The 26,246-nt window shown below is 38.3% G+C and overlaps 1 protein-coding gene across 1 annotated transcript in view; it reads right to left on the minus strand.

Annotated features, from left to right (window-relative positions):
- The window catches only part of B3GLCT (beta 3-glucosyltransferase), a 93,630-nt gene extending 86,694 nt beyond the window's left edge, over positions 1 to 6,936 (minus strand). Inside the window, exons 1-2 of the mRNA XM_053456062.1 lie at positions 6,859 to 6,936; positions 897 to 927 (exon numbers count right to left, since the gene is read on the minus strand). Of these exons, the coding sequence (XP_053312037.1) occupies positions 897 to 927; positions 6,859 to 6,936 (109 nt within the window). The remainder of the gene's footprint in view (positions 1 to 896; positions 928 to 6,858) is intronic.
- Positions 6,937 to 26,246: the final 19,310 nt, after the last annotated feature.

Here is a 26,246-nt window from a genome sequence, read left to right on the forward strand (position 1 = left end):
GTTATTAAAGGTCAGGTTAGGCGAGTGGCTTTAGATATTGGCGGGCTTGGTTAGCTAAAACCAGTTTAGGGTTGTTAGGCAGGGAAAATCAGGTAGCTCAGGTGATTGGTTAATCACCAGTGCTTCAGCGCGAGTGTTTGCGCAAGCGTCTTTGCAGCGGGAAAATTTGGGTTGCTGATTGGTGAAATCTGCAGCATTCGCGGCGCGAGACGTTTTTAATTTTAAATAATTAGCTGCTCGCAAAGTCTCTGCTTACCTCATTTAAAAAATAAAAGCTGTGCTGCACAAGTGTCTCCCCCCCCTTTTTTTTTTTTTTTTTTTTTTTAAATAGGTTCAATTTTGTCGTAGTCTTTAGAAGGGTAAAGGTCACTTCTGGTTTGAGGTGGACAGAGGCTTGGTGGTAATACAATCTGGCTAAGGAAGGGCGGATTGTAGCTGGTTATATGTTGACAAAAAGAAAATATTGGTTGTTATTTGAATTGGTTATTTGTTAATGTCTCTTAAACCCTTTAATAAAGCTACGGCCATTTATATCCAATATATATTGTGTTTGTGTTTCTTTATTAAGGTGTATTATATGTACATGCAATGGACATACATTAACCAAAATCTCTGGCACAATACCCTTAGCCAGGTCTGCTTTTGTTCTTTTTCCTCCTCAGGTTTCATTTCTTAGTCTCTGTCATATCAGTCAAGCTTTACATAGATAAGTGTTCTGTTACTTACTCAACCCAGATTGAATAAAACTACTATGTGCTATGCAGTTTTTAATTAGCAAGATTACACATCCTTGTTCTTTTTTTTTGTGTTTTTAAATAATCAACACGTCATTGTCATATGAGAAACTGAATATCACAACAAGATGAATAGTGAACAGATGCATTGGAGCTCCTTACCCAAGTTTCTCTCAGCGTTTTTACCCGAATTCTGTAAGAGAAACATTATTTTTAGAAAAACAGACTTCAAAAAATGTATCCAGAAAATAAAGCCAAATTCTGAAACTTGCCATGTTTGGCTAATTTACCAAAAACTAAATGCAATCTTCTGTGTATTTTTCAACAGAATTTTGGTTGATTTCTTCAAAAAATAATACAGATCTATACAAATGCGATAATTTTATGGCAAGCAAATTTTAGAGGTTAACTCAGATTCATAGGCTTTTCTTACTCTAATTTTCCCTCTGTGAAGATACCTATTATGTTAGCGGTTCAATCCCACAGGCTCAGTCGGCACGAATATTTATTTTCTTGGCAAGGGCCGATATACAGCATCAAATTGAAGAGTGACGTCTCTTTTCTTACGTGCAATAATACATATGACCACCGGGTGTCTATAGAAACCTCAGACTATGTCTTGGGCAAACTTTGTTACACCAAATTCTTCCTGCACAACTTTTCAAGATTTCCATATAGTACTGTGTAAAAGTTGTAGGCAGGTGTGACAAAGTGCTATAAGGTAAGAATGCCTTCAAAAATAGACATGTTAAGGCTAGGTTTCCACTTGTTTTTTTTTTTTTGCAAAAACGCCAATTCAGCCACATGGCGTTTTTTTTGTGAAAAAACGCTGCAGCCAGATGTTAGCTGTTCTTCAATAGGAAATCGCACAATGCCATATCCACTTGGAGTTTTTCTGTTTGGCGTTTTTTCAGTCCTCTCTGGCGTTTTTCTGCTTTTTTGGGCTCTGTGGCAGTTTTTCAAAATCGCAGCATGTTGACACTCTGGCGTTTTTTGCAAGGAAATCTTGGCGTTTTTCTCCAATAGAAGTCTATGGGAGAGAAAAAACGCCATGAAAAAGCCATGTGGGTTTTTTGCCTTGGCGTTTTTTATGGCGTTTTTTTCCACAGTTACAATGCAGAGGATGGACCCAGTATCTGTGTGTCCTACGAGAAATAGGCTGGAAACAAACAGTTTCACACAAAACAAAGTTCATATTGAATTTTACACCATTTGGAACAAACATGCCATTACAAACAAACAAACCAACTGGATCCTGCATGCCGAAAGCAACAGCAAACAATTTGCACCATCATTTGGGGCCAATCTTCCTAGAGGAGCAGACATTCGGAATAAAGCATGCCTTACAAACCACAGAAAAGAGACAAAAGGGTCCGCCGGGGCTTTTAAGTAGAACTCTACCAAGGAAATGACATCAGGAGGGGGCAGATACTTGCCATTTATCCTAATCCCTTTTAGCTGGGTGAAACTTCTAACTTGTAAAGGCTGGAAAAACTGCCCAAGGTCAAAAAAAATATTAATGTAATATTAAAGACACTTTGCATTCAACATAGATGGGTCAGAATCATCCATTATTTTTGTGAGTGCAACATTTAATTCACATACAACATTGGTTTTACACTCTACACTATTAGTTTTATTTGTTTTTTTCCTCATATGTATCTGCGCCCCATTATTGTTTGGTTCGTTGGAATTTTCACACCCTGAGGAGGAGTGTTCGTTTTTTTGGGTTGCTGCAGTCTTATCAGGGAAGTATTATATCACTTGTTTATTATATACACAACACGTGACTTTAGGTTTATCCACGTCTTTTTATAAGGTCAAAAAAAGCAACTTCCACAGGAAGGCTAAAACGCCAGAAAAAAATCCAGAAAAACGCCAAAACGCAGGAGAATGCAGTGGCAGTTTTCTTGGCGTTTTTCATCAAGAAGAAAACGCAGGACAAAAACCCAAGTGGAAACCTAGCCTAATAGTTTAATTTTTTAACATAATGCAAAGTGAGTGAAGAGAAGAAACATCTAAATCATTCCAACATTTGGTGTGGGCACACTGTTATGTAGAGAAACACGCTGCACAGTCCAGCTGTGGCCAACTTCATTTTTCAATATTAGGAACAGTCAAATAAAACAAAATTGTCATGCTGTGTGAAGTAAACACAATTTACCTGCTGCCATTATCACTCAGGTTCAGAAGATTTTTTTTCTTAAGGCAACAGGTAAAACCAATCACTATGTCTTAGTAGAGCCCCAAAATATGAATATAGTCCACAAAGCTGATCTGGTCTTGGTGCCAGATACCACAGCACACCTTCAGAGGTCTAGTGGAGTGAATGCCTTGAAGGGTCAGGTCTGTTTTGGCCACAAAAAGGGGACATACACAATATTAGGCAGTTGGGCATAATGTTATGTCTGATTATATACACACACACCACTTTATTAGGTATACCTTGCTAGTACCAGGTTGGACCCCCTTTTGCCTTCAGAACTGCCTTTATTCTTCGTGGCATGCTTTCTACAAGGTGCTGCAAACATTCCTCAGAGATTTTGGCCCATATGGACATGATGGCGTATTGCAGTTGCTGCAGATTTGTTGGCTGCACATCCATGATGCGAATCTCCCGTTCCACCACATCCCAAAGGTGCTCTACTGGAGCTTTGTGACATGGTGCATTATCCTGCTGGAAGTAGCCATCAGAAGGGTACACTGTTGACCATGTCTATCCCTTTATGACAACAACAATACTCAAGTAGACTATCAATTGGTACTAAGGGGCCCAAAGTGTGCCAAGAAAATGTCCCCCACACCATTATACCACCACCACCACCAACCTGAACCATTGATACAAGGCAGGATGGATCCATGCTTTTATGTTGTTTATGCCCAAGTCTGACCCTGCCATCTGAATGTCACAGCTGGAATCGACTCATCAGACCAGGCAACGTTCTTTCAGTCTTCCATTGTCCTATTTTGGTCATCCTGTAGACTCAGTCTCCTGTTCTTAGCTGACAGGAGCGGCACCCGGTGTGGTCTTCTGCTGCTGTAGCCCATCTGCTTCAAGGTTCAACATGTTGTGCGTTCAGAGATGGTATTCTGCATACCTTGGTTGTAACAAGTGGTTAATTGAGACTGTTTTTCTGTCATCTCGAACCGGTCTGCTCATTCTCCTCTAACATCCACAAGGCATTTTCATCCACAAGGCATTTTCGTCCACACGCCTGCCGGCCACTGGATATTTTCTCTTTTTCGGATCACTCTGTAAACCCTAGAGATGGTTGTGCGTGCGCACACAAACACTAAGGCTGTCTTGCTCATGGAAAATGCAAGTCCTGCTGTTGTACATCATGTGGTTAACCTTAGACTGAAATCACTTTTACTTATTATATAGTCAAGCACTGTCCATTTTATAGATATAAAAGATACTACATACATGTAGTTTGACTACATCCTAAAGCTACGACAAAAAACTAAATAAATTAAAATCTACACAACCATCAAGCGGACCATATTAAAGAAACTAAATCCTAGGCATTGACTATTTTTTACTTGTTTATCCAAACAGATACTTGCGAGTCATGGGTGGTTTTGGGGAGCAAGTCCTCTTTTTAATATCATTGCTACTCAAATTAAATACTGAAAGTTGCTGCTGACGGATCTCTACAATATCTGGCATAAGCAGTCCATGGTTTTCACTTTTAGTGGCAAAGCTGCATTTTGCAAATAAAATCCTGAATAAATGAAACTAATACCAACTTTTGCAAAAGCATCTTCTGTATCTACCAAAACATTGGGAGTTTCAAAATATTACACTAGAGGGCAGCAGACATTCATTATATCCTATAAAAAAGCATCTTTCAGCAAACTACTACATAGTAGGATGTTTCCGTATGTTTGTGCTGCATCATGTGACACCATTCTCACCATCTCTTTCACTTATGTATTTATCACTTTTATAAACTATTATAAAAATACACGTTAATATCAATTACATTCAATAGCGAAGACTTGCTAATAGGTCAGAAGCCTTGCAGAGCTTTCAACAGAGAAAGTAGAGTGAGAAGGGGAAGTGTTTGTGGTGTATGTTTAAAGTTCTCTTAATGAGCTCAAGACCCATAACTATCAAGTGGGCTATAAAAGGTTAGCATGATGCTAAACAAATACCTTTATTATTGCAAGAAAGTTGGGAATACAGAGTTTATGATTCTAGCACAGGGGTAGCCAAAATGTGGTGCTGTAGATGTGGTTTAACTATAACTCCCATGATTGTCTGCAAGCTTAGCAGAAAATCTTTCGAATTTTAGTATAAGTGCATTTGGAGAACATGTTGATTGCTGCTGCTGCTGCCAAATCTGCAGGAAGCACCATTTAAAGCTATAGATCTTTGTACATGTAAGCAATGTCCTCCTTCTTGTGTTTAAAATGTTCCTTCAAAAAGACGGTTTTTGGATTATATAGAAGAATATATAAATTTAAAAAAATTCATATATATCACAACTGTTGGGATCATGTGTTTTTTTGTAACTCAGATTCTACTGAAGTTTTTGAATTATATAAAGGCAGAGATACATAAGAGGAAGAACAAAAAGATGTAAGCTATGGTACAGCGTCACACCTCAATAGAGAGCAAACATTGTTACAAGGTCATAAGCATTACCAGAACCATTGTCATATGCATACATTGGGGATGTTTTTTTATTATTATTATTAAAATATATTTTATTAAATTACATATCCTATAAAACGGCAGTATCCCCCTCCCCCTAGTGAAACACTATGGTAACTAAAAGTAGCATCAGAACCATAATTTCTAGTTCCGGTGATTATCCATATTTTTCCTAGGAATAATAAAAGCACAGCAAAACCCACAAGGAAAACGTAACTGGTTGCCTAAGTAGTAAGTTCCTGAAGCCAGAGCTTGGAGAGACACTTTGAAACAAACAATCACATTACCTATGTCCTGAAGGTCCCCAAACCTCCTCCTGTTGCAGTATGTTAAAGTACATACAATAGATCTAGCCCTTATTAGCTACTAAAACCATTTTGTCATTTATTCTGCCTGTTTAGTGGAAAAACACACAAATTGGTAAATCTAATACAGTGACAAGTTAAAAGCCATCAAGCAAAATGGTTACAGTATACCTCACCTCCACCAAATGAGAACTCCCAACCCAACTCTTCAGCAATTCAACCATACACAAAGGGAGAAGACTGTGCACTCCAGCTGGATTTTAAATAAAACACAGGGCTTAAATCATAGCCACAACTCAATTTATTGTTAGTCCACTCAATACAGTAGCAATGGGGAAAATAAAATTACATACAGCCTTTGTGCTTTGGAGACTGTGAGCAAGTACAGCAGAGAGCAAAAAGCTGTTTGTTACTCCCGGCTCCTCTGCTGCCTTGTTGAGGGAATCAGCAATAAACAGGGTTAGAGCAATGATTAAAGGCTTGTGTCTTATTTTGATTTAAAGGGCTAGTGCCATGGAAAAAAAAAATATTTTTCTCTTTGAGCAGAAAATACAGTGCTGTATATCGTAACATAGGTTATCGTCGACAGAAACCTTGTTTTATCTAATTTGTGTTCATTTTGCTCTTTTATCTGCAGAGCTGGAGGTTGCCAGTCATGTGATATTTTGTGTGACCTTCCCTGCTTAAAACACCACACTGAGCTGATCCTTTATGGGAATCCTAATGAGGGTCCATTCCTCCATAAACTTACATTAGCCAAATTGTCCAGCTAGGTGAATAACAAAGCCATTCTGTTGTTTGCCACAGGTAGTATGATAAGCAGTCGGGGTATTTGTCTAGTAGACTGGGCCAATATAACAGAGCTAGATAACAGATAAAAGGAATCTACATTTAGGATCTTGACCTATCTCTTCCAGTTTCCCTGCCGTGGGGAAGTAAGAGGATCACCTTAACGGCTATCATCGACTCGGTTGCCAGCAAATGTTTCATTGTCATGACCTTGGCGGGCTACCCCCGAATACCCACACAAACCAAGAACCAACCATTGACGGTTAAACTCGTGAACGGGAGCAACATCCAATCGGGACCTGTCCTCAAAGAGACTGTATCTGTGTCTTTTACCTCTCGCTATTGTCGCCAACAGTGCCTGGAGACCTACCTTTGGTATTACATCAACTCTTTTCAAGACAATTGGTTCCCAATGCTGCCTCTGGCAGAATTCTGCTACAACAACCATCACCAAAGATCCATTGGGATGTCTGGCTCATCTGACTACCCACAATGTGTATCTTAACCCTGGCTTGTCTGGAAATCCGCATTGTGTAAGGACTCCGCTATCCTGTTCTACACTTTGGAATTCTCCGTTCTACTTACCTGCTTCTTGCTGAGTCTCGCTGCTTCAGCTCAGTACCTACCTTTTTCTGCCAGCACAGAGGCCTCCTCACTGTTGGGATCGTCTAAGTCCTGAGTTACCTGGTGGTTCTCCAGGCAGAAGAACTTCTGCGGTGAGTGCCCCTAGTGCTACCGAACATGAGGAGTTACTTGTGACTATTGTTAACAATAGAGTTTAAGTCTCCTCCAAGGATCAAAGCTCATTTCCGTGCCAAAAAGGATTTTTAAAAATAACTTCTGTACAAGAGAAGGCCTATTCATATTGATGTGTGTGAGTGGACATCATGGTGGCCGAATTTGTGTTTTGGTGAGTTTGCATCAGTTTGGCCAAGCAGAGCAACTATATTAAGAGGCCGTCAACTAAATCTTAATTTATTGGAGTTACGGTTAACCTATATTTGAAGCTTTGTTTTTTTTTAAATTTCTTTGGGGGAACATGATATTGTTAATGCAGTGAAAGTGAGGGAGAGGAGGTTAGTGGTGGTATGATAGTGGTAGGGTATTTTTTTATCATACCTGTGAACTCTCTGGGTTTGCCCTGGAGAATCCCAGGAGAAGCACCGCTTCAACAGCTCAACACTCGAATCCTGTGGGTGTTCTTCCTTTAAATTGGGGTGCTTCCAGAGATGTCAGCGTGACTAGACCTGCCCGCTTCCCGCAAGGGTAAGCTCCAGGTAGCCAGAAGCCACAAGTACCCAGGTATGTTTATTATGGGAATGCTGAACAAAAATAAATTGAAGCTATGTCCCCATAAATATGTGCTGTGTGAACAATAATGGAATTATGAAATAAGGGGCTGTTTTTATCGTCAGTGCTGCCCTTGGTGAAGATTGCTTTGGAATCATCTTATCAGACCAAGCAGAGGTTGTAACAAAGCTCCTGTGTTGTGTATATTGTTTTAACAGACTGCCTGAGGGCATAGCAGCATGCTAAAATGTTTCAAGGCAGTTTCCACAGCACAACAGAGAAACAAGAGGTATTTTATTTTCTAGGCACTTGAAAAGAAATAGAAGAAAAGAAAGAAGTGATAAATATGCTGAATATATATGGAAAAATTAAGAGTGGAGATAATCGAGTATGACAGTTTCTTTTTATTCGATCTGCCTCACCTGACACTTTATTAAAAGCAAGATGAATGACTTTAACTTAAACTAGTTAAATATTCATCAAAGATGTGCAGCTGCTCCAAAACTGGCAGAGGAAGAACTACACATTAACAGTCTCTAATAATATAAATGCCATGTCACAGTAGGAATTGTTGTTTATGCTGGTTTGGAATCAAATCCAATGTCCAACCATAGTGTACTTGCTTCAATGTGATTGACTCCTTGCCTCGCTCAGCGTTCCAGTTCCCACCCTCTGACACATTCGGTGACACAGAATATATCTGACCAAGGAAGAGGTGCTGCGCTGCGGCTTCTCCTAAAGGTAAGTGTCGGGTTTTTTTCTAAGTGAATGCATACTAAAGTACTTAAGTTTGCATTATTTGTTGACGAGGCTTCCTGGGATGTTTTAAAACACAGCATGTTTTTTCTAAAAGCATTTGGTATACATTTTTTCTGAACCAGTTCTTAAATCAGGGTTTAAAAGCTTACAGATTTTATTATACAACCATAGCTATAGTCCTTTTTAATACATATATCCCAAAATGTACACTTTGTGTCTGTAAGGCTCCCTAGATCAAAACAAAAATACAGTTTATGTGAATCTTTTATATTTTAAACACACACACACACAGCTATCTATATCCCTATATAATACAAAAGAAGTACAGGCAAAATAAGTCAACCCTTTAATGTTACAGCATACATAAATCAGAATGTGAAGTATATTTCAAGGTTCTTCTCAGCTTCAAGGAGCTCATGTTACTTTGGAACATATATTTTATGTTACTAGTGAACTGAGGCAAAGCAAGTGTTAGTGCCTCACATGTTAGAGAGCTCCGTGCAACTCATCCAGCACAGTAATTTATCGTGGCGCCTACAAGGTTAAAGGATGCTTTGAGTGATAACGATAGTAATCCTTTTATCTATTCAAGGTTATTTGGACAATAAAAAGTCAACTCTGAGTTTTATGGTATTTGGACTACAGAGAATGCATTTATTGCCTGAATGAACATACCTGACAAATACCAAAACTACATAACCTCCGATGGCTTTTAGGTTCAGCATTTTCAATTAGATTTCCAAGTAATTGGTTCAAACAGAGTATACAAAAATGTAACACGTATGCATTCAGTGATGTCTTTACTCTTTGTAATATCTTACCGGATATGACTGGATCTCTTCTTTAGCAGTATAGGCAGCAGAACAACAAGAAAGATCTGTGGGGGGGAAAATAATCTGTAAAGCCAACACTGGTAATAAATGCTTTTTATGAGGCACTAAAGCAAAACCAAAGCAAAACCTAAGCAACCACTGCATTTTTCAGCAATTGTGGACCACAAGTCCTGATCCCAGCAGGATTTCTGGATATCAGGACATATGTACAAGTTACTCTTTAATTGGCACAGATAGGTCAAGTAATTACTACAAACCTGATCTGGTTTGATCTGGAGAAGTTTAAGGACACACCACTGAATACCGCTTGCAGGATACGCGGAAAAGGTTAGCAGATACAAGACAATAGAGAACTATGCTTTTGTCGTTCTTTAATCCATAATTATTTCTCTCTTTTCCGTCTAGTGTACCCACATAAATGAGGATTTTCTCAGGACAAAGAAGGATTTTGTTAGAAACCATATTTATACATTTAAACACAATATTAGAAATAGAATATAATACAAAATGGGTGAATACTAAAACAAAAAAAAAATACAAATCTCATAAGTGTGATTGGCATTTCTTCCACATAAGTGGAAACCAAATAAAGTGATTACGGTACATGAGTAATATATTGCATAAAGTAATACCGCCTGTATAGGTCTATTAGGTCTTGGGGACTCGGGTATTTAACAGTAATAAGAGCAATGTCTCGAATAATGCATTATGGTTTAATTGAGAAGAATAGTTGAAGCCACACCTTGAAATCTTATTTTACCTCCATCATGACTGCGGCATCACTGAAGGCATAGGACTGCAGCTCTTATTACTAGAACATCAAGGTTAGCTCAACTTCTACCCTTCAACCATACGAGTACGATGCTCATGGTGGTTTTCGGTAGTGAATGCACGGAGAATTCACAACAAAAACTACAGAATGGTTTAAACAGACTAGACTAATGATGTTCAGAAATTTCTAAATAGTCACCATACAGATAGACGTTCCTCACTGGTTTATATTATTACATTACATGCCAGTAGATTCTGTTATGGAAGTGACAACACTAAAATGCAATATACAATATGAATAATAACATTAACACATGGTAAAACATGCTGGTACCGAGATGAGGGTCCTGTCCTTGCAAATGTACAATATGTTAGGAGGCTGAAGGGGAAAGCGACAGAAGGATGATTTGGGCAAGGATGATTTGATTTTAGTAACGAGTCCGTTGCAAGGAGATCTCGAAGACAGATGATTTTTTTCAAAATGCAAGCTGTGAGTATTTGCTTCTCTGAATAGGTGGGTTTTTGAACATTTTAAGTAGGAATTGGGTAGAGATAGTCAAATAGAATACAAGAAGTTCCAGAGAACATCACAAGTAAAATATTGGTGAAGTCAATGAGAAGAAATAAGTTATGGAATGATCTAGAGGGCGCAATGTTTTCAAAAAGGACACTATATCCTATGCACTCTAATGCAGTCCTTTAAACATTTTGTTTCCCCTTAAAAATACATGTACATTTTCCTCTTCCTTGTCGCTTTATAGTTTCTGTAGGTAAGGGTCAGGAGTTTACATTTTGAAAGGTATTGGGAAACAGTGACTGGTACAGAAACAAATAGCTTGGCAAAGGTGTTGAGAATGGATTGAAGTGTTGAAAGGAGGTAAGCTTGTTAGCGGGGACAGAATATCACAAGGGAATTAATTAGTATTTTATCAAGATCTTGTGTGTGAAAATGATACTGATACTTTTCAGGAGAAGGCAACAGGGTTTGGCGAGATCTGAGCGGAATACAATGCCAGGGCAGTGTAGTTAATGTTTAGCTTTATGTAGCGGGATCACATCAAGGATGCAACTTAAGAGAGGCAGTTTGCGGGGCGAGTTAGAGGAGAGGGCAATATGTCAAAGAAAGATAGAGTAGCCATTGTTGTATTGGTGGTGCTGGTATACAAGATAAAAAACATATAGCTAAATAAGGGGAGAAGCCCTAGAACCAAGTTCTGAGGCATTACACAGAAGGAGACAGAGAGGAAGGGTTTAAACCAGGAGAGAGCTGTGTCAGGGATACCATAAGAATGAAGGTTTTGCAGGCGAAGGTGGTAGTCAGAAACACGTAAATTAAATTATTAAATGTGCACAATACTAGTCACACATTTTCCCAGTACCATGTGACACCCGTTGTACTAAAACAAAAAAACGTAACAGGATTACAAAATAAAATGATCATGACAGGTTATTGTATTCATTATCATGCATGTAGATATACCAGGTATATAATATAGAGCTAGTTAAGCTCAAGAATTTACAGTTCTGGATGGATGCACTTGTTCCTTTTTTTCTACAGCTTCTTTACGAAGGCATGGGTTATTTATTTTGCTATTCTTGGTTATGTGTTTTAGAATGTGATTTAGGATAGTTTTCTGAAGCTGTATATTTTTAATGCCGTATTTTTTCTGGTTTTGAGTGCTTAAATCCATAAAAAAAAAAGCTGGATGAAAACAAATCTGACTTTGTAACAAATTCTTTAAAATCGGCCAAGGATCTTGCAATAACCGGCAATCACTAGAGTATTCATGCACTTCCATATTTATAATGATAGAGAACATCTTGGTTCAGGCAAATTCCCGACTTAGTGTTCGTGCTTGTTTTTGGTCTTCGGTCTGTGCTCACTGTACTATGGATGAGCCTTTTGTGTAATAATTTAACTTTGGCACAGATGTTTCATCAGCTGCGGAAAACAGAATCTGCATTCTGCTGCACAGAAAATAGTAATTAAGTAGGAAGGCGTCCGGGTGGCAATGAGCAAAATCACACATTTTGGGATATATCAGGACAGTAATAGATAGTTGAAGACAGCATGGAGAATTGATATTTATTTCAAATGCTAGTAAAAAAAAACGCAAAAAGCTAAGATAGCTTGATAGTAATCAAATTAGCAAAAAAAAAAAAAAAAAAAAAAAAAATCAACCCATATGTTAATATTTGTAACACCTCATCTGACAAGCCTGCAAGATATGTCCATTCTATCTGTTGTGACATTTGGGCATAACAGGGATTCATTTAGTTTATAACTTTTTCCCTGCGCCAGATATTAAACATGTTAAGAATATGTATGAACTTATTAAAATAGCAGGGAAATTATGAAGGGAAATGCCAGTAGTATATTGGGTTATTTATATGGTATGTAGATACTGGTATAATATACTGGTATAATTTTTCACCAACTTAGCCGGTTTATTTTAGCGACACGGCTTCTTTAAAATACTATTCTATTAGGCTAGATTTCCACTTGGTTTTTTTTTGCTAAAAACGCCCATAAAAACGCCAATAGCGCCACCTGGCGTTTTTTAGTGAAAAACGGCTGCAGCCAGATGTTAGCTGTTCTTCAATAGGAAATCGCAAAATGCCATATCCACTTGGCGTTTTTCTGTTTGGCGTTTTTTCAGTCCTCTTTGGCGTTTTTCTGCTTTTTTGGGCTATGTGGCAGTTTTTCAAAATCGCAGCATGTTGACACTGGCGTTTTTTTCAAGAAATCTTGGCGTTTTTCTCCAATAGAAGTCTATGGGAGAGAAAAAACGCCATGAAAAAGCCATGTGGGTTTATTGCCTTGGCGTTTTTTATGGCGTTTTTTCCACAGTTACAATGCAGAGGATGGACCCAGTATCTGTGTGTCCTACGAGAAATAGGCTGAAAACAAACAGTTTCACACAAAACAAAGTCCTGGACTGGTTCACATTGAATTTTACACCATTTGGAACAAACATGCCATTACAAACAAACATACCCGACGCATCAACTGGATCCTGCGTGCCAAAAGCAACAGCAAACAATTTGCACCATCATTTGGGGCCAATCTTCCCAGAGGAGCAGACATTCGAAATAAAGCATGCCTTACAAACCACAGAAAAGAGACAAAAGGGTCTACCAAGTAAATGACATCAGGAGAGGGCAGATACGTGCCATTTATCCTAATCCCTTTTAGCTGGGTGAAACTTCTAACTTGTAAAGGCTGGAAAAACTGCCTATGGTCAAAAAAAGCAATTTCCACAGAAAGGCTAAAACGCCAGAAAAAACTGCAGAAAAAACGCCAAAACGCAGGTAAATGCAGTGGCAGTTTTCTTGGCAGTTTTCCTGGCGTTTTTCATCAAGAAAAAACGCCGGACAAAAACCCAAGTGGAAACCTAGCCTTATACTCACATATGTGGTATTCCAAAAGAATGCAACATCTACATTTATATGACTCAAAGTTAGGTTTGAAGCAGACAGACCTATTAGAACCAGCAAGAATACCAACAAAAAGGATCATTTTCCCAAACTTTTAAAGTTTACAACTCTAATAAAATATGTGACTGTTTACAAATTACAATATGCAGTACATACTTATTGTTTACCATGAGGAAAGGTATGTTAACTTATTTATCCTCATTAAGTTCAGGACAGGAAAATGACCCGATAAGATCACGAGGGGAACTTTTGCTCCAAAACAATTAACATGGATTAGCAAAAATTAGAGTCTGGGTGTGCTGTACAGCATCATTTTGCATTATTTTAAATCAGGGCTCGACAAATCCCAGGCACCAGGTCGACTCAGAATTTTGTCAGCCTAGGAGTTTGTCAGCCTCTTACATCCACAAAAAAATGCCCCCGCATCACCAGGAGTCTGGGCAGACAGCACAGCCACTCAGAGCCCGCCCCCCAGGCCTGAGATCACTCCCACGGAGTGATTCTGTATGCTGAAACCGCGATTGCAGGAAAACCTGCAATAGCGCTTTCAGATGCCACAGGCAGCTTCAGGAAAGGGGGTTCAGTGTTGATTGTCGATTGATCCTGAAACAACACCCCCTGCTGCCTGATCGCTCCATGAGAGTGACAGGGGAGCGTTAACCCCTTCAATGCTGCGATTGCGGCATTTAGGGGTTAATTCCCATTTTGTAAGGGGCTCTGCTGCTGGTGGTCTGCCTGGAAGCCCAGCAACAGCAAAAACGAGCCCCCCCCCCACAAGCCCTTTGATGACTCCTGTAGGCATGGAAGCCTACAGCAGTCATCAGAGAGACTCACCCTGCAATGGCTGGTCTATAGACCAGCAATTGCATCCCAGCTGCCAGAGGCGGCTTCAGGGACAGGGGGAGAGGGTTCTTTGGTCTCCACCTGAGTGTGGGGACCTGACAACACCCCCCTGCTGCCTGATCGCTCCATGAGAGCGACAGTGCAACGTTAATCCCTTCAATTCCACAATTGTGTATAACACATTCGTGGCATTGCAGGGGTTAACATTTGTCCCCACAAGCTTATGGGGACTAAATATCAGTCAATGCTGTGCTCCAATGGAACATCAGCATTGAAAGCGTTAAAAAAAAAATATATATATAAATAAATATATATATATATATATATATATATATATATATATATATATATATATATATATATATATATATATATAAATAAATATAAATATATATATCAAAAAAAAATAAAAAACCAACAAAAAACAGCACTGACCTGAAAGTCCAGGGTGCTTCCAGGTCAAATGCTGTGAGTTTAGTAAGTGGGCTGATGATGATCCTAACTGTTAGTTTAAAAAAAAATCCTGGCTCCTAATTTTTTAGCTGGCGCCTAGATTCACAACAAATTTGTCAAGCCCTGTTTTAAATCACAGACCTTATTTGATGGCCATAGCTGGGAACTCTCTGGGTTTCACCAAGGCACTCCAGGTGAAGCGCCACTTCCCCGGGTTACCATGGACTCCACCCCACTTCCCCTAAAACAATGCCTTCTTCCTGCGTGTGGTGCTAGCCCTGCTCACCGACATTAGCAGGACCGCCCACTGACGTCAGCAGGACTCCATAGCTGCATCGCACAAGGGTACCTGGAGCCAGAAAGTTCCCAGGTATGTTGATGACTTTATAGCAGGAACAAAGTGGTCAGAAAAGATAAGCTGAGTGGTTCGTAGCCGCAATCAAATTCAACATTTCTATGTTCCCATTTTGTCCACAATCAAGGTAAAGTGGTAAATCACAGCTGTACAGACAATCCATATTCTTGTGTCATCATTTATGACTGATTGGGGCTGTTACCACAACCTCATTTGTCGAGCAGATCTGAAACGTTTAATTCAAACGTATAACACTTAAGAATGGCATTTTATCGAACAAAACGTAGAGTGCTGTGTTATATTGTTAATTTTAAGATCAGATTTTAATGTTCTATTTGAAAGCTTTGTATGCAGTAAGATCTAACTTAAAATGTAATAAAGCACCCATAATTATTGAGACAGTCCTTTATCCTTACTTATTGTGGAAATTACTTTCAGAATTAAGGTGCACATTCAAAATTCTGCAGAGCCGTTCTTTCCCTACCACACTTATCACACTCCTGGTAATATGCCTTAAGGCACGGTCTCATTGCACCACAGCGCTTAAATCATTACCAGCATCCCAGCATCAATCCCCACTTTTTACCATCCAATTAGTAGAGATTTACGTGTGCAATATATAATAATCTGCTAGTCTTGTCTCACGTTAATAATGAATTAAACTGCAAATGAGTGCTTAGAAGTCAAACACTTTTTATTATCCATATGTTGCATGCAGATTTGTCTGCCCTAAGATCTCACAAAATTTGGCTAGATACTTCTATAGTTAGTTAAAAGGGATTCCTCACACCCCATCATCAGAGCAGAACTGGCAAGGGAAGTACTTCTCCCAGGAGGACTTTGATTTGAAGATCTATGGGCCACAATTTTACATTACGACCTCAGACACAATGCTGGGTCTTTATCTGTCCCTTTTATGGGTCTTCCTAGAGTGCTTCCAAAGGTGTTTAGGGAAATAATACTGGTTAGGCGTGCCACCAGGTTGAGAATTGCCAATTCCTTTGAAGGTCACGTTATTATGTTATTAAAAAATTTCTTTCACTATGTAACAAAGAGTTCATTTGCTGGTTAGCCTGCATAAATGAAAACAGTACAAAGGAATAAGTAGCATCGAAGTGTCTCATCGGACATAGAAACATATGGCCGTATACAGGCCTCTTGGCTTAGCATTTTACCTCAGAGGCGTAATGGCACACTGCATAAGAAACAGATTTAAAAAATGGCTTTCCACAGTATAAACAGGAATAATATGAAGCAATTATGGTAATGTTCATTAGTTCTTCATTACATATTAAAATGTGGAATATGAACTATTGATGAGATGAGCTTAGTTCATTTAAAAGTAGCATTTAGTTTGTTTGCATTAAAACATGGCTGCAAATGAAGAGACATTTTGTTTTCTGGCAGCATAGTAAAGATAGTTGGATTTTAACAGTACCAACCAGGTGATCTGACCGGTGCCCTGGTTTTCTACAAAATCTGGCAAGTCGTTTTGCCACACAAAAAAAAAAAAAAAAAAAGCAACACTGTTGAGCAGTGATGTCACAGGACATCACAATGCAATCAGAGGAGGTCAGAAATGTTGTATGGCATCGGTTTTCTTTTAGCTGAGAACATGGCAGATAAGTGGAATAGCCACTTGGCAGAAGTGTCAGAGGTTAATACATTGAGAGAATTTAAACATGACTCGGGTACAGTATATTCCATGCAGCTTGTTCAATACAAATTACAACCTAAATAAAACTTGACATTTGAGGTTGTTGGAAAGTGTAAGTCTGCAGCGCCTTATTACTGTGATAAATTAAAATAAAACAATTACACATGCATATAATATGCTCTTACAAAACAATCCTGACTAAGACCTTGAAACAGAATGGTCAGGCAGATTAACACAAGAAAGGGCGTACCAGCATACATGTAAGCATTGCCAACATGAAAAGGGAGGCCAAAACATTCTGAAGGTTATTTTGCCAAATACCAATGGTGGCCATTGGGTCAGAACACCCTACCCTATCAAACACTTCTGCTAGTATCAAACATATCAAGGGAAGTCCGCTCTGATTAAATGATTCTGGCCAAAATGGCGGGAAAAATATCCCATAAATAGCTTCTTATGACGATTCCCAAGAAGGCAGGGTATAAATGACATGATATGATATTTATACCAATAACCCATTAATACATTAACCCTATCCTGCTTAGGCTAGGTTTCCACTTGGGTTTTTGTCCTGCGTTACTTTCTTGATGAAAAACGCCAGGAAAAACGCCAAGAAAACTGCCACTGCATTTACCTGCGTTTTAGCATTTTTTCTGGAGTTTTTTTCTGGCGTTTTAGCCTTTCTGTGGAAATTGCTTTTTTGACCTTAGGCAGTTTTTCCAGCCTTTACACGTTAGAATTGTCACCCAGCTAAAAGGGATTAGGATAAACGGCAAGTATCTGCCCCTCCTGATGTCATTTCCTTGGTAGAGTTCTACTTAAACACGCCCCGGCGGACCCTTTTGTCTCTTTTCTGTGGTTTGTAAGGCATGCTTTATTCCGAATGTCAGCTCCTCTAGGAAGATTGGCCCCAAATGATGGTGCAAATTGTTTGCTGTTTCTTTTGGCACGCAGGATACAGTTGGGTATGTTTGTTTGTAATGGCATGTTTGTTCCAAATGGTGTAAAATTCAATATGAACTTTGTTTTGTGTGAAACTGTTTCCAGCCTATTTCTCGTAGGACACACAGATACTGGGTCCATCCTCTGCATTGTAACTGTGGAAAAAAACGCCATAAAAAACGCCAAGGCAAAACCCACATGGCTTTTTCATGGCGTTTTTTTCTCTCCCATAGACTTCTATTGGAGAAAAACGCCAAGATTTCCTTCCAAAAAACTCCAGTGTCAACATGCTGTGATTTTGAAAAACTGCCACAGAGCCCAAAAAAGCAGAAAAACGCCAAAGAGAACTGAAAAAAACGCCAAACAGAAAAACGCCAAGTGGATATGGCATTGTGCGATTTCCTATTGAAGAACAGCTAACATCTGGCCGAATTTGTGGCTGAATTGGTGTTATGGGCGTTTTTACCAAAAAAAAAAAACAAGTGGAAACCTAGCCTTACTGTCAAATACTGGTCCAGCCATGCAACCCTTTCTATCATTATTCAGGGCTTTACAGCCATCATAGGCGCTTAAATGCGTCAAGCAGTAGCGAGAATCATCAGACCATGTAGAAGGGGTAATCTGCAGCCTCAGAAACGGGTATTCCAAAAGTACTTTAATACATATTCCGTCTTAGTCTGGATGTCAAGGAAATAAACAGTTCCTTTAAGGTTGGAGTTTTACAGCAGGAACATTTGGCAGACTACATGTCTGCTGTCAAATTCTGTGTTTCTAGGTTTCTATTTTTACCCTCCACTTTACCTGCGCAGATAACACTATAAATCCAATCTCCTTAAACCCAGTACTAGTCTCCAACGCTGGCGAACGGATTACACATTATCTTCACCACTGACACATAAAAAATAAAAAAAATCCTTTGCTTATGTCACCATATGTTGTCTGTTAGGTACCTTAATAAAATAGCTAAAGCAAATAATATAAAATCTGTATTTTTTTTAAAAGGTGCAATTGTCTATGGGGGTTTTAGAAAAGCAACTTGGACATTATAGATTGCAAAACGAGCAAAGAGTCACGTTCAAGTTAAGAAAACAGGTGAAAATAAAACAAGGGATTATAATGAAAAACCGTATATATGATGAGCCTACAAGAGTTGTGAAGAAAGGCATCGTTATCTGAACTCTAGGAAGGTACCTATAATAGCCTACCCGCTGATATGGCAGGGATTCAAAAATTCTTTGTACAGATCTAAGACTACGTACGCAAGTGGCAAGGACGCTGTTAAGGAAATAGATAAAGGTGTGTTAAACGGCACATATAAAACATTTATCACTGATGTATGATGAAAGCAAGGAAGGAGCTGGAGATGAGAATATATATATAATATGGCAGCTGTCAGAGTATGGAGCTTAAAGGGAAAGATGAGAATTTGTAGCTTGTCAAGACATAAAAAGGAAGGCAGCCAAGCAATTTCAGGAGGTCACAGACAACAGAGGAAGAAATACACATCATTTAAGCAGGAGAAACTGAAATAAATTGGAAGGAGCAGTAGGTTTTAAGCATCTAAGGAAACAGACCAAAAGAAATTACATTATACTTCAAATCAGAGACATATGGGGGAAAAAAGCATTTTTTTGCACTTGGACAAATAGACATTTTATTTACTTTGTATGGGGCTTCACCTTTCCAAAGTTTTTAAAGCAAAAATAAAATGCATTAACCAAAAAGTATTCAAGGACAGGAGATTCACCAGTAAGTATGTTATAGGTGCATCTATTGGAGGGGGATTAACGCAATTTATTTTTAAATGTTAGAATTGTTTCAAATCATTATAATAATAAAATTACAGTTTTATCTAATCAGAACGTATCTTTTTATACTAGGGTTATTTGTTGTTTTTATTTGAGGCACAATACGAGGGGGAATCACTGGAATATAACAGGTTATGCAGAAAAAGAGATTCTGGCCCAAGGCCTAAAATGCAATCTTACCACCACAGCAACAAATCCAAGGACAAGTGGTGTAACTATGAAAACAGCCATCATACTTTGTATTTAGGACTTTAACTATTAAAAAAATCAACAGAATATTTGCAACTGAACCATTTCAAACTCCCACGTGAACCTCTTTTAAAAAAGTAAATGGCTTCACTGATGTGGCCAGGGTGGAACTTTGAATGATATCTTCACCTCAATCTCTGTGGACATTTTAAGATCCTTCAGCTTTTTCCATGTCTAAATATTGTGTTTCCAAGAAAACATGCACAGCCTACTTATTGACAGTTGTCCTGAATGGGACAGAACGCAAGCTCTTTGGGGAATTCATGGGAATAATTTCTAATGAGTGTCAGAAATTCCAGTAACTTTTTTTTTCTACAGTGGTTTTCACACAACAATAAAAATACTACCTGGAGAGTATTCCTAAGAAAAACAAACCACAAGGCTGCTTTCTCAACTCCAGTCCATGTAGAACGCTAGTGTGCCAGAAGCACAATAGGACAATTCTGGATTCAATGCCAATGAACATTGGTAGGCAGCTTTAATTATATGAATGCTGCTCATTTTACCAAAAAAAGATAATTGAAGGAAAACTATGCATCATTGATCACTTCAAAATGTATACACAGCTACCCTTTTATCTCCATTTGGGCTCAAGTGTTATACCAGTGACATGTCATGAGGTCATCATTTAAATGAACAGAACAACTAAACATGAAGAATCCAAAATAATAATATTTCACTCATTAGAACAGCTAAAAATGCATTGTATGGCTTTTAATTCTCCACACAAATGTTAACCTATGATTAATTATACTAAATTCATATAATGTTTAATTTGGTGGAATTAAAAAGGTTTCAGACAAAAATAAATACTACCATCAATGCAAGGTAACCAAATACTGGCTATTATTTTTTTGGCAGAAGCCACATAAAGGATTTTTATGGGGGTGTTTACATTATAAAGTGAAAAATTATTACAAAAAACTACAAAACACTCAATCGTAGGATTGTTAGAAGAACAGGATAAGAAGAAAGCCTACATTAGTCTTTGAAAGATGTATCAAACAGTGAAGACAAAGATCCCCTGTTCAGGTAATCGCAGCCTTGGCTATGTGGAAAGAGTTTTCTTTTAAACAAGGCAGAATTATCTTCTAACAAATTTAATTGAAAAAAATATAAAAAGGTCACATCTTACATTAGTTGTTTGAAACATAGGCATTCATGTGAAAAAGTGAGATATAAAGCAAGAAATGAAGGCGGCACTTTGTGGAATTCTCCTGCGGTGTTCACCGTACAGAGCACGTTCAGTGATATGAAAGACTTTCGGTATTCTGATTCAAAATGATTTAACAAAACTCCAGACGCATTTAAAAAAAATAAATAAAAAAAAAAAAAAAAAAAAAGCAATGCAATGATTGCCAAGGAAAGCATTTGATGTTGTATAGTCCGCAGAAGTCTTTATAAATGGAATATGGGTAAAAGACCCCGAATAGGGAGACTAGGCTACCACATTTAGGCAGGAATGCTGCATTTGTCATAGTTTATGTATACAAATTGAACCTAGTGTAAGAAATGAAGGGTGCCTTTAAAATGTGATATTACATTTATTGCATAATGTTTTGAGGACGATTTGGGTTTCTATAAGGTGAGATATCTGGTTTTACAATGTAAGGTAATTTGCATAGTAATACATTACAAAGGGTTTGGAACAAAGGCTCCAACAGAGGTGGGATACCCCACAGGGGGTCAGACAACTGAAGCCGATGTATATTAACATAACTGTGTGCATGTTTGCATAGACTACCTGTCTCCTCCATAATTGGGTCATACAGGAAATCTCTGGAAAGAGGGGTTGGGTGAACCACTTTCTGGGAGGTACAAGGAATTCTGGGATGACTAGTTAGGGGTTGCAATAGTCAGGAGTCTGAGTAAGAGAGAGGGGAGAACCAGTCAAAAGGATGGTCCAGGAGAGAGAACAAGGATAAAAGGCTACCTATCCCAAGGACTGATTGGTTCCAAAGAAAGAAACTCAAGATATTGCTGTGTGCAGAGGATCCTTGGGGGTGTACTTAGATTGCCGGTGTCCTTTCAAGTCAAGATATCATTGGGACGTTGGTGTAAGAGAGAAAGAAGAGTCTGAGTGAAAGAAGAGTCGGAGAAAGAAGAGTAAGAGAGAAAGGAGAGTCAGAAAAAGAAGAGTAAGAGAGAAAGAAGAGTCGGAGAAAGAAGAGTAAGAGAGAAAGAAGGGAGAAAGAGGAGTCTGAGAAAGGAGAGCGCAGCGAACAGAAGTGTCCTGGGTCAGGAGACTCAGAACGAAGCTGCGCAAGATGGCGTTCGGGAGAAGCCTGTGAGCTGAGAGAGGTTTCCCAAGAATGTGCTTAAGTATCCCTTTTTGTTTTGTATTATCATCAAATGTTTTCTGTATGTTATATGTTTTATAACCTGTAACAGTAGCCTAGTTCAATATCAATATACATTTTTCTATATGCTTGTATTTGTGCTTTATTCGTCACACATTCCCTAAAAGAATATCCCTGTAAGAGGGTCATAATTTCTTACACTAGTATAAAACATATGGTTGCCATGGCAATCAAGACCACTTTGCACCAGAATTGCTTTGTATGCATAATACTATACTACTATTTTAAGAGACATTTTGTTTTGTGAATGGACACATACAACAGCAAGCAAAGTGGCACCTTATATATTTACCTGTATATATTTACACTCAGAAAATTAAATTTTCTAATACATGAGTGCCTGACTCATACTATATCAGTACACCAACAAAATTGTATATCATCGCATACTGAATTAAAACAATTTAAAATAACACAACTTGTCACCAATACCAGATTAAGCAGCATGTACCAGAACTACAGAGAGGGGTCTTTGAAGGCTCCACCAGCACAGGGGGGTGGTAGATTAAAGCGCTTGGGTTGTTCATGGGTGAAAAAGGCTGTTATCATCATCATTATTTATTGGTTATATAGCTCCAAAATATTTTTTTCAGCATAAAAATTACATACTTAAAACGGTGACAGAAGTTAAGGAGGACCCTACTCACACGCTTACAATCTAAAGGATGTTAGGAAGGAGGAAGACATGATCAGATTAGTAGTATTTAAAGTCCTGTGGCATCAGTAGAATGTGGCACATTCCTAAAAGACTGGAGCGCAATGCTGACGATTCACTACTGAACAACAATCAATATCCCTCCCAGTGAACTCACATTTTTAAGGAATCTAGTATTGACGTGACTCTTAGGGTGATAAGTGCCTAAATTGCTACAATTATCAATAGCACTTACTGCATGATGGCTTGTGGCATTTCAATCAAAAGTATAGGCTTGCAGGTGAATCTGCTATAGACAATACCTACAAGAACACACTAAAAATCATGGATTTATTAATGTCGTACACGCACATGACAAGAGCATACCTGGGAACTGGGGGAGTGGCTTAGCGACTAGTCCTAGCTGCTCAAATGGGTGTGGTTCCCCCCACAAGACTAGCCCCAGATAACACAATCATATGGAAGTGGGTGTGGAGTGTGTACGGCTGAATGCTACTCTAGCTTAGTCGCAGGATGGGTCCCTTTTTATACTGCTTGTGCACCTACTGCTCCCTCATCTAGATTTCAGTAGGATAATTGGGCACTGTCCCTCACCGAAGACTTGCAGGGGGTGTGTGGATGCTAATATAGTTGAATGGATAAAGCAATGGAATAGTGACGATAGGTTGTGGTTAATGGTGAATAGTCAAAGGTAGGTCTTGCTACTAGTGGAATACTTTGGGAATCTCAAAATGTATAGATTGAAGTTGATGAGAGAAAGAAGACAGGATAGTAATATTTAAATACATAGAAATGATTCAACAAAGAGAATTATTTCAAATCATGAGATTTGGACAAGAGATCAAAAACTAAAACTAGAGGGCCAGAGGCTTACATATAATATAAGGTAGTTTGTATTCACTAACAAGGTGGTAGGTTGCAGCCTTCCAGTAGAAACAACAAGGAATTGAAACATGAAAATCCCGACTATAAGACAAGACTAAGCACCGAATAAAGTTGGAAGTTTTTACAACAGGAAAAATGGCAGACTATATGCTCATAAATAAGCTTTGCCTATCTGAAAAACCAATCTGTATGCCATCTGTTTCCCTTTTAGTCACTCAGCAGACAGCTGCCTGCTTTTGCAACACTTCTAAATAAAAGTAGCACAATATCTCGGTGACAGAAAACATTAGCATACAGAAATATGATTGTGAGACCTAAAGATTTAGATATAGATAATTTAAGTTTTTACAACCATATAATGACAGCAAGCATATGCAAAATGATGATTCACCAAAATATTTAACCTGCTGTAGCTTGTATTGCTACATATAACCTCAGGGATACCGTTTGCATAGTGTGCATCTAAAATATAAATACACAACCATCAAACAGTTTGGATTTATACATGGAGCAAAAAACAATACTCTCAGGTATTATATGCACAATTTTCAAGAGTCCTGAAAAATGAGGTACATATACCAAAGTTTATAAAACTGAAAAAAACACACAACTTACTTTTAAATCATGGTTGCAAATTCTAACACCCTGCCTCCCCCAGGAAATGTCATATCCTGGAGCTCAGACTACGCCAGCATGCTTAGACTAAGGAAACGCATTTGGAGAGGAGGGATTTGCTGGTGGCCATGTTCACCACTACTGGTCAGTAACATTAGTCTTTTGCTTCAGTCATAGACAACATGTGGGTACCTTGAGCGAGCAGGAAGAACAGAAATGTCACCAGCTGCTGGACACCCAGGAGATGAGCCCCTCATAAATTCCCCTGTTTTGGTTTAGTGCATGTGTGACTATTTATGCAAATGTTTTTCACATTTTTGAAATGCTGTAAACGGCCATGTGGAAACCAGACCCCCTGAAGATTCATTTTTTTTGGAGGGTGAAGGAGGTGTGGTTGCCCCTTTCTTAGATGACTCCAGTGGTAATATCCTGCAGAAAAGGAACAAAAATACCCAAACATCCTACATGCCCAGGAGGAAGGGGTTGCCTATCCCTTCAGGGAGTGTGACCCCAGAAGATAGAGACTAGGGGACCTGGTGCCTGCCATGGCCTCTAACCTAATTTTCTGTTAGTGGTGGTTCCCCTTGTTCCTTCAATTTAGCACTTTCCTTAAGGATCACAGAAGCCAGAAGGGGGGCAGATAAGCAACAGCTTCCGCAAAAAAAAAAAAAATACCTGATTAACTGCCTTTGTGCAATATTTGGTGTATGAAGCATACACATGCATAAAAGGTGCATCCTGGGGTGAGTTTTTGATGTTGCTGAATGCCTCGACATCGAGACATTACAGCGACACCGTTTATGCTTAGGAGGTGATCGATGGGGAACCATCCAGTTCCAAAATATATACTTATACAAGTTTATTTTTATGAGCTAATGCCAAAATTAGCACTATGTCTTCTCAGAAAATTCACATAGTAGCATTTGAAATACCCATGGGGAAAAAAAGCTTATCTCCCAAACTGTAGTATCTCCGTAGACAGGAGATGTTGTTGAACACATATTGGGGTGTTTGATGGTACCATACAAGATGGAGCTGTAAGTTCATACCTAAAGAGTTAATATCTTCATTTGAAATACCCTAGGATGTCTAGTTTTCAAAAATATATGCTTTCATAGGGTAAATTCAATTGGCCAGGTCCCAAATAGGACATGATTACCAGATTTGAAGAAAGAAAAATAGTTTTTAAATTACCAAAAAAGCTACTTGTACGAATTGCCCTATAACATGTAAAATACATAAAATTAAAAATACAAGCAAAAAAAAAAAATGGTATTTCTAAGCTCAGAAAAAATAGAATCTATTTTTTCCATTAGCTTTTGTAGATGAGTAAAATACATGTTTCACCATACTTCGTTTTTTTTTTAAAGAAAATTAGATATGATCAAAAAAATGGTATCAAAAGAAAAAAACCCTTGTTCTGAAAAATGATATAATATATATCTATATACATCTATATATATATATATATATATATATATATATATATATATATATATTAGATATATAAAGATAGATAGATATGTATATACATATACATATCTACATAAGCAAGAGAAAAGGGTACAAAAAGAAAAACACAGTCCGGTCCTTAAGGTGTTAATGGAACCTATCTGCATGCAGGAAAAACTTAAATCCCTGTTTACATGCAGAGAGACTGATTGTGGTATGACAAGTGTCCCCTCCAATAAACAGAAAAATGTAATTAATAATTAAAAGTCTACAACTTCATCAGTCAGAATGAGGATATAACCCACTAAAAGGGGCACACTAGTGGTACACGAGGGAGTTTACTTTTGTGGAAATGCACATTTTATGCCTATGTTGTTTAACATATAACTGCAT

Source organism: Spea bombifrons, chromosome 2 (genome assembly GCF_027358695.1).
Source record: "Spea bombifrons isolate aSpeBom1 chromosome 2, aSpeBom1.2.pri, whole genome shotgun sequence".
Taxonomy (NCBI): domain Eukaryota; kingdom Metazoa; phylum Chordata; class Amphibia; order Anura; family Pelobatidae; genus Spea; species Spea bombifrons.